A 15,870-nucleotide genomic window follows, 5' to 3' on the forward strand; every position below is an offset into this window, starting at 1 on the left:
TGCAAGATACCAAAAAAACCCTTGTACTTGAACAGAGAGGCAATATTGTGCAAAGTGAGTCCACGCTTTGGGTTCTGCAGGAGGAACGCGCTTTCCCCGTTACAGCCAAGCAACAAGGACTAGTCTGAATCCTTTCAATAACTGCTCACAATTATTCGGGGAAAGGCCCCTGTGCAATCTAGGCTCCTTGTGGTGCCATCGATAGACTAGAGAGACAAGATGGGTGACAATGCAGATTAGGGGGCCTTTACTTTGGGAAAAGCCAGGTTCTTGCATTTGCAGCGCAAGGCCAACTTGGACAAACTAATTAGCCATTTCTGGACCAGCACCAAGAAATGAGACATGGCTGATAATGAGGTCACGGGCCCTCTCACTCCTCCTGCCCAGCGAGCAAAGCATGGCACGCTGGCACAGACAGCGAAAGGTTAGGCTTACAAGTTATAGGGAAGAGCAGATACCACGGCCAGCCTTACAAAGAGAATCAAATATTTAATAATTGCTTCAGGTTGGGAGGGGGAGCAGGCCACACACATTTTATAGCAGATAAAAACAACACATGAAGAGCAAAAAAACCAAAATAAAAATAAAGAGGAAGCCACTGGCGTCCAGACAAGGAACAAGGGGTTTGTGTGTGTGTCCGACTAAAGATCAGATCCCGCAGATCCACAGGGGCTGACCTGATCGGGGTTGTTCCTCACATCGGACAATGACATGGTTAGCAGTGTCCTGGCCCAGAGTTAGGAATACCAGCTTTATTAAATAAACAGTTATTCTATGCAAATCAACACCTAAATATTGTATAATTAAAAAAAAAAATCCACCCGTCTTCAGACTGCATCTCTCCGATAGTTTCCCGGAAAGTATCATCATTGCTGTGAGAGGAGGAAGGAGACAAGGTTAGTCAGACTTCTGCGGTTATTTCGAGGCATCTGACGTCCGAACCCTCCAGCCCTTACCTGGGACACAAAACGACATCTCATAGGAAGAGGAATCATGCAGCAAAGGCTCTGAGGTCTGAAACCTGGCTCTCCAGGTTCAATCAAGCCACACTAATTTACTGACGGGTGGCCTCACAATAAATTTAACATAAGCAGTATTGGCCTATGGGCTTTCAGATGAAAACACAGGGACAAGCAAGAACAGCCCAGGACTCACGGCTGAGTAGCAACTAGCCACCCCGAGCGACAGGCTCAGCTCAGCATTTGCACACTGTGTCCCTGTCCAAAGCACTTAGCGTGCAACCACAGTCGTCTTTACAACGTCCCTGTAAAGTGGGCAAATATTGTCACATCCTATGGACCCCGCCACCCAAGTGATGTTAAGACTAGAATCCAGTGGTGAGATCAAGCTAAAGTGTTTTTGGTGCAGCATCCAGGCTATTGTGGTTTTTTAAAAAAAATTAGGCCATAATGAGCCATTCAGGTCATACATCAAACAGTCTTCAGTCCCATTAAGAACTGGGGGATCTGAAACTGAGAACATGAAGAAAGGATGCAAATTCCAGAAATGGCTGTCATCAGGAAAAACTTTAGGGGACATTTATAGAACGCAGACATTTGTGCAAGAGGACTGACAGGAACATAGCTGGCGGGGGAAGGAGGGTGCCTTTTCGGCTCACATGGGATCCCGCGCAATTCTAATCCAAGCTAGGACTTGCTTCAAATGGAACGTCCCACCCAAGCTTGCTTGGGGACTAAGTAATTCCTTTATTCCTTTATACCCCACCTTCACCTTAGACCCTACCCAATGGGGACCCAAAGTAGCTTACATCACTCTCCTTTTTTATCCTCACAACAACCCTGTGAGGTAGGTGAGGCTGAGAGTGACTTGCTCAAGGTCACCTAGTGAGCTTTCATGGCAGAGCTGGGATTCAGACCTGGGTTTCCCAGACCCTCATCTGACACTCTCACCACTCTTCTACTCCAAATATGACAATCAGTTAAAAGCAGGATCAAGACCACAAAACCACCCAACTCAAAAGATTTATGGGCTTTGGGCAGAGAAAGAGTCCAGCCAGCATCCTGATTTCCAGCGCCCAAGGAAAGGACGCAGGGGAGGGAGGGGGCACCTTCTTGACCTTACTAAGCTCTGACTAAGGTACCAGTTAAAGAATATTTACTCAGCTGCCCCTGCTCTGTCAGGTATCTGATAAGGGCAATTGCAGAATTCTGCTCTAGATTTGGGAACTCTTCCCCCAGCCCCTCCTCCCCCGACACGCCTGCTCACCTTGGCCTTGTTTTGGACCGGGATGTACAACTTGAACTCAGCAGGAAGCTCATCCTCCGAGTACAGCCTGTCTGAGAAGTAAATTCTGCGGATGCGACAGTTTGCATGGATCTGAAAAGGCACTCGAGGTAAGAGAGGTAGCCACAGCAAACGTGCTTTTCAAAATGGCTTGGCAGACTTTCTAGGCTTCAAGCCAAACTGCAACACTCTAGTGCCAATTCTTTCTGAGCTGCAGCAGAGGGAAACTTATCTGCATTGTCTGGCATGGCAACCCAATTTAGATGGCTGTTTAGCTGAAAGTAATGACACCAAGGCAGCTGGAAAAGGCCTCCCATCTTCAGGGCTCATTTCAACACAGCAGCAAGAACCTGCCACTGGCCCACTGAGATCAGAGTGGTGGTAGCACACCCAAGCCTTCCCCAGATGCTTCTGTGCTGGAAATGTCAACGTCCGGGCATGGGGCCTACTGCATGCCAGATGGTTGTTCTGCCACTTGAAGCAAGGACTTTAGCCCTGCTGAGGCTGGAACAGAAAACTTCCTTTGCTCTGAAAGCTGACCTTGGAAACCTGCCAATACAGTGGGTAATTTTTAGCTGATCAATCACCTGCCTTTTGAAAACTGAACTTAAGTGTGCATACTGTCAGAGCCTCAGTGAACGTGACTCAAATGGAAATGTTACTGCATCCAAGCATGCAGCTCCCCAGCTGGAGGGGAAGATTGTGTTGATTTCTGTCAATTCCCCCCCTCCCACTGCAGACCCTCATATTGCCCCCTATGCTGTTTTTGAGAGTCCGCTGGCCACCAAGAACGACATTTTGGAGGGACTCAGTGGGCCAACCAAGGGGAAAAACTGATAAGTTCCACTCTACAAATTCCATGGAGGTTTGGATACAGGCCGCTATAACTTCCAATTGAATAAGCAAACTCTATCACTGATTGATCAAGATGGGTAGCCATGTTAGTCTGTCTGTAGCAGTGGAAAAGAGCAGGAGTCCAGTAGCACCTAAAGATTAACAAAATTCGTGGTAGAGTATAAGCTTTCATGAGCCACAGTTCACTTCTTCAGATACCTGAAGATACCAGTTATGTGAAGAAGTGAGCTGTGGCTCACGAAAACTCATACCCTCCCCCAAATTTTGTCAGTCTTATAAGTGCTACTGGACTCGTGTTCTTTTCCAACGTGCCAATTAATGCTTGCTGGTTGTCATAGAACAGCCCTTCTGGATCAGACCAGAAGTTCATCTAGTCCGACATCCTGTTTCAAACAATGGCCAATGAGTTCCCCTGAACAGCCAACAAACTGGGCATCCTGTACTGCCTCCTAGTACTGGGGCTCAAAGAGTTACTGCCTCTGAATACAACTGCTCCCTTTTCTCACCTTGGTTAGTAGATGCAGATGGAGACCCTCCATGAATCTGTCTAACCTTCCCTTTTAAAGCTATCCCTGCTTCTGGCCATCACTACATCCACTGGCAGTGAATTCCACCATTTAACTACTCATTAAATAAAGATGCATGTCTGGATTCCCCACAATCAGCGGATCTCAAATATTCTGAAACCAACGCTGCAATCGTCCTTGCCTGCCCCAAACCAGCCTGCAAAAGGCCTTCAGGATCAGGGTCCTCACCTGGACTCTCAGGGTCTCAATATAGTTGGTGCCGTATGCTCGGCGAGTGAAATCGGAGAGATTGAACTGAATCTGGTTCCAGCCATCATCCAGGCGCATGGGCATGGTGCAGATGAAGGGCTTAACACGGGTTGTGCTCTGGTAGTTGCTGGCACGAAACCGCCGGCGGACATTTTTATCATCTAGCACCTGATGAAGAAAAAAGCCACATCCTGAAACGGAGCCCGGGTTTGAGGCATCCCAAGGTGGAGGCCTGACTCATCAAGGACTGACTGGAAACGGGGCGGTTCGTTATGCTCAACTGTCATCAAGTATCTAATAGTCAATTACAGCCCCTGTGAGAATTTTTTTTTAAAAAAAGAAGAGTCGTATGGGGGCCACACAGGGTAAAGCTCAGTTTTGCAGAAAATACATTTTTAAAAACACGGGCATTAAAACTCTCCTCAAGAGTTAAAGAGTGATGTCTGTACATGTGCTGGCATTGTTGTTTTTTTTTAAAAAGTATTTAAAATGGTATTAAACATTGCCTGCCAATAAGTGTGTGGGGAGGGAGTGGGAGTTGGGAACAGAGGGGTGGTGAGGGCACAGGGAAGGAGAGCCAGGAGAGGAAGAAAAATGACACCCAGCAAAAGAAGAGGGTGTAGGGAAAAGAGTTAGAACAGGGTTGGGAGGCAGGAGGAACAAAGAGGAAACTAAGGCAATTGGGGAGGGGGCGGGAAGGTGGGAGCTAGAAGGGGAGGAGGACACAGCACAGGAAGGGGGCTGGGGAAGGAACAGGATTTCCACTCCCCTTCTGTGCGAGTTCTTGTAAGTTATATAAATTACGTTGTATCTGTCCCAGCAGGGGCCTCAGCCTTCTGAGAAACGTCCTAACTGTATTGCCTGGCATGGCATCAAAGATTAGAAAATGTCTTAAGCCTTAAGAAGTATGCTTGTCAGCCTCTGGGCAGCTCTAGGCATAATATCCTCTGTCATATAAAGTATGACAGTGCCCACTTCCAAACACACACACAAAATTTTCCACTTGGGCTTGCCACCGCAGCTCACTAACCTGTACTTCAAAGGTGAAGTATTTTTTCAGGTTCTTGATTATCATCACCAGAAAGGGCAATTTTATTCCCAGCGTCTTCTTTGGGTCAGCAGGACACGTGATATATGTGGTACTGAGTGAGTGAGAGAGAGAGATTGCAAATTCAAAACTATTTATCAGCGCTTTTCCTCAAATGCCATATGCTACAAAACCCAGAACAGACCCAACTCAATCAAGATTCATGTTTGGGTTTGGGTGCCTTTGAACATTCAGTGAGTTTTGCTTAGTTATTTTGAGGTACGCAAAACGAAACAAAAAATTCTTCTCCTGCTGGCGGAGGGCAGCAATAGAGGGAGACAGACATATCTCCCTGGGGAGGAGGTTCCTAAGTTTTGGTGCCACGGCCAAGAAGGCCCTTCTTGGATTGCCACTGTTCACTATTTGTCAGACTATGGAATCCCAGTTATCTAGAGTTCGTCTCCCCCCTTCTGCAAGAAGCACAAGGTCTCTTGGTTTCAAAAGGTTTATTGGAAGATTATGCTCAGGATACAGGGGTTCATGATCTAAGGACTTGAGGCCCTTGGCTGAACCAAAGCTTTGTTGAGAATGACACACAAAATAAAAGTAACAACACTTCAAACACCCCTTCCCAGCCTCCCCCCTTAGTCCTGTCTAGAAGGCCTAGGAAGGCCAGGGCATCAAGGTCGGCCGGGCTGATAAGAGTTCTTCGTTCCCATGGATATAGGCGGCCTGGGCAGCACCTGGGCCTGGAGGGAGAGAACTAAATAACTACTGATTATAACAGGAGAACATGGAGTAGCTGTGGCTTGAGAACTGACATTCTGAAACTATTCAGGATATTTTAAAATATGAACAGAAAGAGTCTTTTAAAGAATTTGGTTTGATAACAAAAAACATTTTAAAACTAATGAAAATTCATGGCAGTTATTTCAGAATTTTCAAATCCATCGTGTGTTAGTAGTTTTAAAAAATACTGTCCAGTTAGCAAACCAACACAGTTTAAAGTATTGCTTATTCAGTTAGGAGTTAAACGAAATACAGGGAACAGACACCATAATTAGTGAGAGCCACAGATGTCGGTGGTGACTAAATATCCTTGATTCTTTTGATGCTCCCATTCCACACCTAGCACTCCAAATATCCAAGGACAATCTGGATGTAGTTTGGGGGGAAATAAAAGACTTGTATTGGCACATTCAATATATAATTATTCAAAAAAATTCCACCATTGGAATCTTATTCCACATAGAAGTGTTTTTTTTTTAAACAAATATATTGACCAAGTTGCAGGACATAAAATCCTGCCAGACACTCTATCAAAAAAAAATTAATTATCCAGAAGACATGGCGGAAGGAACGGGTTTCCACTCCCCTTCCCTGGAAGCCAAGAGCACTAAAATGTCCTTCAAGCAAGAGAAGGAAACATTAGCAAAGATATCTTCTTTCAGAAAAATCCTTTCCCCCCTAACCTTTTAGAAGGGCCAGTTTCAAGAGGATATAAGAGCCTATATGCTTTGTTTGCCTGGTTACAGAGATAATGAGATTTCTGGTTTCTAGCAGGATCAAAATCCATATTAGATTGAGTATTTTAACCTAATGTATGTATAGAATTTGTTTTTGCAATATTAGTAATTGTCTGTAAAGTGATCTTGAGGCAATATTTTTATTACCAATCATTTAAAATAAAGATGTGTTACTAATTTGTATTGTCGAAGGCTTTCACGGCCGGAGAACGATGGCTGTTGTGGGCTTTCCGGGCTGTATTGCCGTGGTCTTGGCATTGTAGTTCCTGACGTTTCGCCAGCAGCTGTGGCTGGCATCTTCAGAGGTGTAGCACCAAAAGACAGAGATCTCTCAGTGTCACAGTGTGGTGCTACACCTCTGAAGATGCCAGCCACAGCTGCTGGCGAAACGTCAGGAACTACAATGCCAAACCCACGGCAATACAGCCCGGAAAACCCACAACAGCCATTGTTACTAATTTCTTACTGTTATCTAATTAGGAATGTATTATTTATGCTTCTATTACATTATCCCTATTTTTCAATGTTACTAGGTTACAGGTGATGTATTTTGTATTAATGATGTATTTTTGTATTTATTATTGCCATTATAATATTCTTATCTAATTATGTTACATTCTGAACCAATTTCAGAATAGTGACCGATTCCTTCTTTTGAGGTCTATAATACTAACAGAACTCCTTCTGACAATCATTGTGTGTTAACTGCATATGTGAAACATTCAACAGAGGAAAGAGTCACTAAGAGCTCTGTCCTACCTGACATTTGTTCCTTCGATCTCCAGCACCAGTGACTGGATATCATTGTCCGTGATTCTTTTGATGTGGCCATTCCGCACCTGGAAGGTAAAAGAGGACACAGCCCATCATACCCTGAGCAGCAAAGAGCCTTGCCCCAACAAGTGTTTGTGTTGTTTGCCAGGAAAAGAACAGTCTAAATGCTTCCAGAATCCAGCACAACCAAAAAGGCATGACAGGATGTGGCAAAAATGAAAGCACAGAGTTCCAACCAAAGCCTTCAAAAGCCATTCAGATTTGAATGGTGCAGCTTAGATTTAATGTCTTGAACACACTGCCATGTGGCCTCGTAACAGTTCAGGAGTCAACCAACACGGAATCAACAAAAATACAATAAAATTATTAACCAAAAGGCTAAGTGTCAGAGCTGCCATAAGACCCTAAGCAGTCTAGAGGGCTGACAAAAAAGAGATACAATTTTACAAATCAGATATTATTTATCACCAACAGCCTAAAGCACTTAAAAGTCTTGGCACCAGATGAACTGCGGTAAGATCAAGTATGAAAGTGCCAGCATAGAGTTGCCACCCACCTTACCTCTAAAGGTGGTGGGTGAGGAGAGCACACAAAAGAGGGTCTTTTCTGAAGATCAGGCAAGCTCACGTGGGAGCAGATAGCCCTTTGGACACCCTAAGCTCTTCCAGTTTTGTCCAGCAATGAACTGGCTGCCAGTGCAGTTCTCTTAACACTGGTGATGTACTATTGTTTTTGATCAGTAGCCTCATAGCTGCATTCTAAACCAACTGAAGCTCCCAAACAACCTTCAAAGGCAGCCCCATACGAAGTTCATCGCAGTAGTCCAACCAGCATGCCATTAAACCCCAGATTGCTGTGGACAAGTCTTGCTCTTCCAGAGAAGGTTAGTTGGTAAACTAACCCAACTTGATCAAAACTTGATCATGCAGTACAGATGAGATCCAAACTCCCACCTGCAAACACAGAATAGCACCCCCAAACCATGAACCTACTGTGTTAGAAAAGACACAACTCCACCAAGTACAGGCTGATACCAAAGTCTCAAAGCACAGTATCTACCAGCATCAACCTGGCTTTGTCCAGACTGAGCTTTCACTTACTGGCCCCCATACAGCACATTACCATCTCCTCCACACCCCATTCAGAATGTCTACTGGCTCAGGCCACGATTGACAGATGGGCATTGTCTGCATTGACAGACCAATGGTCTTACTCATCTTAAATAAGCCATAGCTCAGTGATAGAGCAACACACATAAGTGAGACTGTGTCTCAGCAGCAAAGTACCTGCTTTGCACGCAAAAGGTCCCAGATTCAATCCCTGACATCTCCAAAGAAAGATTCCCATAGCAGGCAAAGTGCAAGGCCTCTACCCTGCAGAGCCACCACCAAGCTAATTTGGTGAAGCGGTTAAGAGTGGCAGGACTCTAATCCAGAGAGCCGGATTTGATCCCCCACTCCTCCGTTTGAAGCCAGCTGGGTGACCTTGGGTCAGTCACAGATCTCTCAGCCACACCCACCTCACGGGGTGACTGTTGTGGGGATAACAACACACATTGTAAACCGCTCTGTGGGTGTTAAGTTGTCCTGAGGGACCGAATATAAATTGAATATTATTATTATTAATACTAAGCATGACAGTCTCCCTCTGTATAAGACACCTTCACAAGGCAGCATGTTTGCACCCCCTCCCTTTCAATGTACATTGATTTTACTGGATGTAAGGTGAGATATAGCCATGACCTGGATAGCCCAGGTAAGCCTGATCTCATCTGCTCTCAGAAGCTAAGCAGTAATTGGATGGGAGACCTCCAGCGAAGACCAGGGATACAGAAGCCGGCAATGGCCAACCACCTCTGATAGTCTCTTGCCATGAAAAGCCCACCAGGGGTCGCCATGAGTCAGCTATGACTTGATGGGCTCTCCCCCGCCAAGGTCAGATAGGGGGGGCTAAGGAGGCCACAGATCTGGCGTAGGGGAAGAAACCCCCAGGGGACTCGGTGGCCCTCCCGGCCAGCATTACAGGCCAGTGATGGGGCCTCTGCCCCGGCAGAGGGGCGCCACCTCAAGCGGCCTGGCCCTGGAGCAAGAGTGCAGAGCCCCCCTCCGGGGGCTACAAGCTCAGGCCACGGAAGCGCTCCCCGCCCCGGGGGCCACCGCCTCAAGCGCGCCAAGCCCCTCTCCCCCGCCCCCAAGGCCGGCCCGCCGGCCTGTCTAGGGCGTCCAGCCAGGGGGCAAGGCGAAGTCAGGGGCGCTCGGCCCAGGCGACAGCCGCAGGAAAGGCCGCCGCCGCCGCCGCCCCTTCCTGAGGGCTGGAGACCCGCTTCCCAAACCAGCCGGCGGAGACAGCCCTTCCCCGCCCCGGGGCCACCTTCTTGTCCCAGATCTGCAGCGGCTTGCTCCCGATGCTGTAGAGGACGGACAGGAAGCCGCTCTGGAACGTGTTCTTGAACATCCCGCCGAGCGAAGCCGGGCCGAGGGGGGTGGCTCCGCGCGGGCTGCTGCGGCCGCCGAGCGCGGCTCTGTCGCCCTCAGCTGCGAGGCGCCGCGCGGAAGGAAACACGCGCGCGCATGCGCGCCGCAAACGAACCGGGAACGCTCCGCCGCAAGCTTAAGCGGGCGCCGTCGCCACACCGCCCGGAAACTGCCCCCAAACGGACTATTTTCTGGACGGGACTCGTTCCCCCGCCGTGTGTTGTCGCGACGCGTGCGTGCTGCCAAGGCGACGTGAGGGCGGGATGAAAGGGCTGGAAGGGCTGCTGTGACCCCGCCCCTTCGTGCCGCGCACAGGGCTGTCCCAGTTGCGCAGGCGCAGTAGAGATCACCCGGGTCCGTCAGACCGGTCGAGGAGGAGGCGCCCCTGGGCGGCTGGAACGGTGGTGTCCTCTGGCCCGGCCCGAACCCCGAGGGCGTCGCCAGAGTCTCGCTGTGTGAAGGAGAAGGCTCTCCCGTGTGGGCCTCGAACGTCCCACAGACTGCCCTTTAACCGGCATTTGGCAGCGCTGCCTGGGATGCTGTTTGTGGCAGTGGTTGCCAACCTCCAGGTGCGGCCTGGAGCTCTCCCGGAATTTGAGCCGCCCTCCAAGCCACAGTGAGGAAAGGGTGGCTTCGGAAGCTGGCCTTTATGTCTTCACTGCGCCCTCCCTTCAAGGATCCCCCCACCCAGAGATGGCGCCCCTAGTTTAGGGCCCTGCCCCCTCCCCACTTCTCACGGAGGGAGCCGGGGAGGGCAAAGCCACCCGCACCTGTCCGGAAGCTTTGCTCAGGCGATGTGACTCCGCGAAAGATCTTTGTTAACAGAACACCGAGCCTCAACGATCTGAATCTCTCTTGCCTCTCCCGATACTTTAGTTCACTTTTTATCTTTCGAAGACTCAGGACAGAAGAGTCCGCTTAATTTAACTTCTAATAAATATTTTATGCCTCTGTAGAGTGGTTCCCTATTTTTGATATATTGTTTAACTGACAAAATGTTTATATATAGTTTCCTTTTATGAATTCCTTTTTAAATATATAGTTGTGAAAAATGTGATGACATCATTTTAAGGAAATAAACTGAACTAAACATGCACCGGTGTCCTAGTTAATCTACCAGGCACTTCCTGACATGCAACTCAGTTGGCTGTGTGACCTCACTAGAGCTGGACCCACTCTCATCTGTCTCCACGCTTAAAGTGGGACTAATTTTTTTTAAAGTCACAGGAAGTAACTATAAAGTTTTGAACAAGACACAAGTGCCCATTAGGACAAAGAGCTTTTCCAGAAATTTGGACTGGAAAAGTTATAACCAAGGGGAAATTATGAACTTAATGTGAGGGGGCATGCAAATGAGACATACTTCTAAAAGTTAACCAGCATCTGGGAAAACAAGAATGCTGAATTTCAACAGTGAAGGTAGAACTTGCTCTCAGGTGTACCTGTAGTGATTAATCAGACCTCTAGAGAAGAAGAAACATCTTTTGATTAGAGTTCTGTCATTGTTCATCACAGTGCAGAATTTTTTCCACTTAGACTAATTTAACCGTTGGGGTAATTTTTGCAAGTACTACAGTACTATGCAGGTACAAGATTGTAAAGCTGTATCTAGTCATGTCTTCCATGGTAACTTTCTGTGTTGTGTTGGAGAATTCTACAGGAGGGTTGTATGAGGTAGTAAATGAAACTTTTATTTCACTTTACAGGACAAGAGGAGCACAAACAGGACGGATGTGGATATTAAGTGTCCATCATTAACTTCCAAAATAGATGAGTCAATAAGGTTATAGGTAGGAAGATATATTCCACTTTCCCCACCAAGTGCCCGAGAATGAAGTAATTGAGGTATTATCTCCTACAACCTCCTCTACTGCAACAGTGAGGGGATTGCTGTAGGACAAAACAAATAGGTTCATAGTAGGGTGGCCCGGGTCCAATTTTGTATCAGTTCCATAGATTTATCAACTAGCTATGAACCACTTCTTCCCCACAGCTAGGTGCATGTACATGAAATTACCTTGAGCAGGAAGATGAATGGCTGTGACAAAGAAGTCACACCAGATAAATCAGACTCCCAATTCCAGCTCACACAGTGAGATTTTCTACCCTTGTTTGTTCAAGTGGAGCTGCGTTGCCACAATCCACAGCTACCTACAAACATTGGACAGCATCCAGTGAAACGAAATGAATGGACTCCAAGCAACTAGATGTGCATCCTTTTCTGTACAAGAGCGTATCTCTTTCTGTAAAGGCCCTACAGCCCTACAGGGATGCATCTAATGACTGGGATTGTTGGAATCAGGCAATGGAGGGCACCTGCTAGCAGTTGGGGCATCTGTTCACCACAACAGAGACTGAAAGACTGAGTTCAAAAAGGCGTCCCAAGAAGGGCAAAAGAAATCATAGGCATATGAAGCAGATATGGAGTCCTGTAAACAGGATGACTTGTCAATAAATGCCATGAGATCAAGTAGCCATTGGATCCGAATGGCAGCTGAGAAATGCAGAGAACTATGTTTGCAAGCGTAGTGGTATGTGCTCAACCCAGAGTATATGGTATGCTCTGCGTTGCCATCTCTCAGTATCAGAAAGGATACCAATCTCTCTGGCCGTCACTGTTTAGATCTACACAAGGCTTAAGGTTTATTATATAGCATCTGTCAATACCACTGTGATTGCAGAGCCTCCAGGGAACCAAGAAGCTACTATAAAAGCCACCATGGGAAACAATTTGGAGGTGGTGGCAAGACCAGCTGTTGTGAAGAATCACAGATACATCTTAGTACCAACCCAAGGGATCATTACCATAGTAGGGGGAACATTCATAGGAACTTCAAAACTTCTGAGGATGTGTGCATTTCTTCTTCTTTTCAGCCATGTCTATTATCAGCTTAACAGGCTCTTGATCTTCTGAGCCTCTACTTACAGCATTCAGTCAGTTTTGAAGCTGCTTGTGATCAATGCACAGCCTTATGGATTTGTAACGTCAGGGCCTTGGACCTACAATCTGAGATTGAGAGATGGGACCTATTGCTAGAGACCCGGCTCCAGCCAGACATGATGCCGAAGGCTGAGATCCTAAGATGGACTGCATCAATGGGGTCACTGATAAGAAAGAGGAAAGCTGTGTTAAGTGAGAAGCACGATTCCTCCTGGCTTGCTTGGAAAAGTTAAATGGGAGAGCAGGTATCAATTAGTCTTTAAATGGCTTCATCCAAACAGAGCAGTCGAGAATTATGCCCATTTGTAAGCGAGAGAGTGCACTGGGCACTGTTTAGAGAAAGGCTATTATGACATGGTTGAAAGAAAAAGAGGAAAGACCAAAGAGAAATAAAAATGAAGTCCCTCATTACATTTTAAAAATAGACAAAAGGCTGAAGTTAGATTTTAAATAAATAATCTGAGGCGATTTCTAGAGAACCAGTGCCAACTGAACTGAGTGCGGTGGTGCTGACCACTCCTGCCAAGGCATGCTTGCAGAGGCAAAATTCTCCCAGGGGAGGAGATTAAATTCTTGGGCTAGAGTTCTGGAACCTTTTGAAGCTACTTTGATACCGGTGCAGAATCCATATTTGGAACTGCATAGAGAACACGAAGAACTCTTGTTCTAGAATGCTCGCTTCCTTTTACACCACCCATCATGAATGGCAGACAAGCTATACCCCATAACACAGACAACCTGTGCTTCCGCAGGAGGGATGACATCTGAAGTGACACAGCCTTTTGGTGCAGTGGTGAAGAGCGGCAGGACTCTAATCTGGAGAGCCGGGTCAGATTCCCCACTCCTCCACTTGAAGCCAGCTGGGTGCCCTTGGGTCAGTCACAGCCCTCTCAGAGCTCTCTCAGCCCCACCCGCCTCACAGGGTGATTGTTGTGGGGATAATAACAACACACTTTGTAAACCGCTCTGAGTGGGTATTGTCCTGAAGGGCGGTATATAAATCAAATATTATTATTAAGTTAACACTTGTTTGGCTTAATGAAGAGGTCACATGCTGCTTCTCCAGTAGTGTTACCTGGGATGGGATGAAGGGGGACCTCAATCTGGACAAGTGGCAAAATGTTCCTCCTCTGTTCTGTTCCAATTGTCCCTCAAACTTGTTAGTTTGTAAAGATGCCTATTTGGTTTTGCTGCAACAGGCTTAACACAACTACCACCGCAACGGCAAAATAATTGTGTGCGCGCTAATTCTGCATGAACAGCCATTAAAACAACTAATTGTTAATTTGAGTAAATTAGAAACTGTTGTTCCAGCATGAGCTGTAACAATACGATGCATAGGAAACATGCAGACTTTGTTCCAAGCTGGAAGGTACAAGGGTTGAGTAACTAAGCCTGTTTAAGTGTGATGCTGGCAGGACAAAACTCCCCCAATATGATGATGATACATGTGCACGTCTCATTTAAGTTGAGCCTCTGGCAAAGTCATACAGCAAAGTTCTTCTGCCCTGCTACTGTTGTGTTTAAATTGGGTCTCGGTATTTTGTAAATGTTGCAGATTAGCACAAATGTCATATTTAGCATAGAGCTTTCACAGATGACTTTGCAACAGAGACACAGATCAGTCAGTCTGAAATGGTTTCCTGGATGTAAAAAGTTTGCAAAGCCTAGTGCTAGATTAGAAGTTCCGCAGGTAAACCCGCTTGCTAACCACCAAGCAGTCATGCTTTGAAGTAATGGGTCCGCTCTGGCCGTTGACACAAACAGGGCAGCTCACTTACGCAAGGGTGTGCAGCTCAGGGATTCACTAGCAGTCATTCTTGCTTCAGTTTTTAGGATTATAGTTTCTTATTTTTGTCTAGGATGACTGTTGGGCGGTATGCTTCTTTTATGAAAACAGTGCTTAGTTTTCATAAGCCACTGCGAAGGCCCAACAGGCAAACACACTTCAAAAACACACTTTTTATATGAGCCATGAGCCTCTGGGTCAAGAGACCAGGGATGTTAGCTTGGGTGGGATCAGAGGGCAGCTGGTCCAAGCACATCCTCAAGAGGGAACAACAACAGGCATGTTCATATATGGACAGTTAACAGAAAAAGTGGCAGTATGTTCTTCAATATGGATTATCAAAATAGTAAAAGTCAAATTACCTCCCCAGAGACCTAGCAAGAGCCTTCTTCCTCTAAGACAGTGTTTCCCAGCCTTTTTCCATGGAGGAACCCCTAAATTAATTTTTCAAATCCCAAGGAATCCCTACCTATGAAAATGTTTATAGGCCAGAAAAAGTTGAGGACAGGGAAGCACAACTCAATTACTGCTAAATTATCACCGATCAGTGTACATTATAAGAAAAAAGTGAAGCATTTTACCTCTTTTTTGCATTATCTAATCTTTTTTAATATTAAATTATCAAATCAAATGTTTACTGAAACATCACACCCAAAGCCAATATAAGGTTTACTGTCAGTGTGATATTTGGGTTTGCATATTTGGAAGTTTTTGCAGTCTTTGAAATTATTTATTTATTTCACTATTTCTTGTGGAACCCCTGACCTTGTCCTGCAGAACTCTGGCTGGGAAACACTGCTCTGAGAGGTAGAATTATATGTTACAGCTGATGGAGCTAACGCAAGAGCTTTTTTCTATAAAAAAAGAACTAGGGGAGAAGAGACAAGAAAAAGTGTGAAGTCTGGGTGAAGTTGAAGTAGCGGGAGCTAATTTGTTTCCGATCTAGATCAGAAAAGTTCCTGGACAGTCTGGAACCTGGAGAGGAGACACACAAGGAAGGACAGATGAGCAGGAAATGATCTTGACTGCTGTGATGGGAGCTTAGCTGGTTAGATAGCTAAATTTGCGCTTAACCAACGACAACTACTGTCAAACTCACTGGGTTTGGGAACAAGAAGAAAGGCACATTACAAGAAAAAAGAGGAACTGACATCAGAGGAAACCAGAATTTTGGGGGTGGAGAAAACAAATTTTGTACCCCAAAATTGTAACAGCCAACCACTTTTCTTCCTCTCTTGGAGGTGCCATCTTGACCACTGCACACTTCATTTTCAAGTATGGGAAGGAGGACAAAGCCAAGTATCTTTTAATGTAGGGAGGAGGGAGGCAAGAAACCAGACAGAAATAGAATTCCTTCACTAGCTCTAGACAAATGTCTGCCTGCTACAGCTATTTGGACAGAATACCCAGAGAATGCAGTCCAGCATCTGGTAGTGCTCGACTACCCCCATGCTATTTTCCCCA

General features: G+C 46.3%; 1 protein-coding gene across 1 annotated transcript; it reads right to left on the reverse strand.

Moving 5' to 3' along the window:
- Nucleotides 1–469: 469 nt before the first annotated feature.
- On the reverse strand, nucleotides 470–9,798 carry CFAP20 (cilia and flagella associated protein 20). The gene is made up of 6 exons (XM_055000171.1): nucleotides 9,573–9,798; nucleotides 7,188–7,267; nucleotides 4,906–5,017; nucleotides 3,855–4,043; nucleotides 2,227–2,337; nucleotides 470–872 (listed from the first exon to the last, which is right to left on the reverse strand). Exons 1-6 carry the CDS (start codon nucleotides 9,654–9,656, stop codon nucleotides 867–869), a joined length of 582 nt encoding a protein of 193 aa, XP_054856146.1. The 5' UTR covers nucleotides 9,657–9,798; the 3' UTR covers nucleotides 470–866.
- Between the last annotated feature and the right edge of the window lie 6,072 nt (nucleotides 9,799–15,870).

This window comes from Eublepharis macularius, chromosome 16, assembly GCF_028583425.1.
Source record: "Eublepharis macularius isolate TG4126 chromosome 16, MPM_Emac_v1.0, whole genome shotgun sequence".
Classification (NCBI taxonomy): domain Eukaryota; kingdom Metazoa; phylum Chordata; class Lepidosauria; order Squamata; family Eublepharidae; genus Eublepharis; species Eublepharis macularius.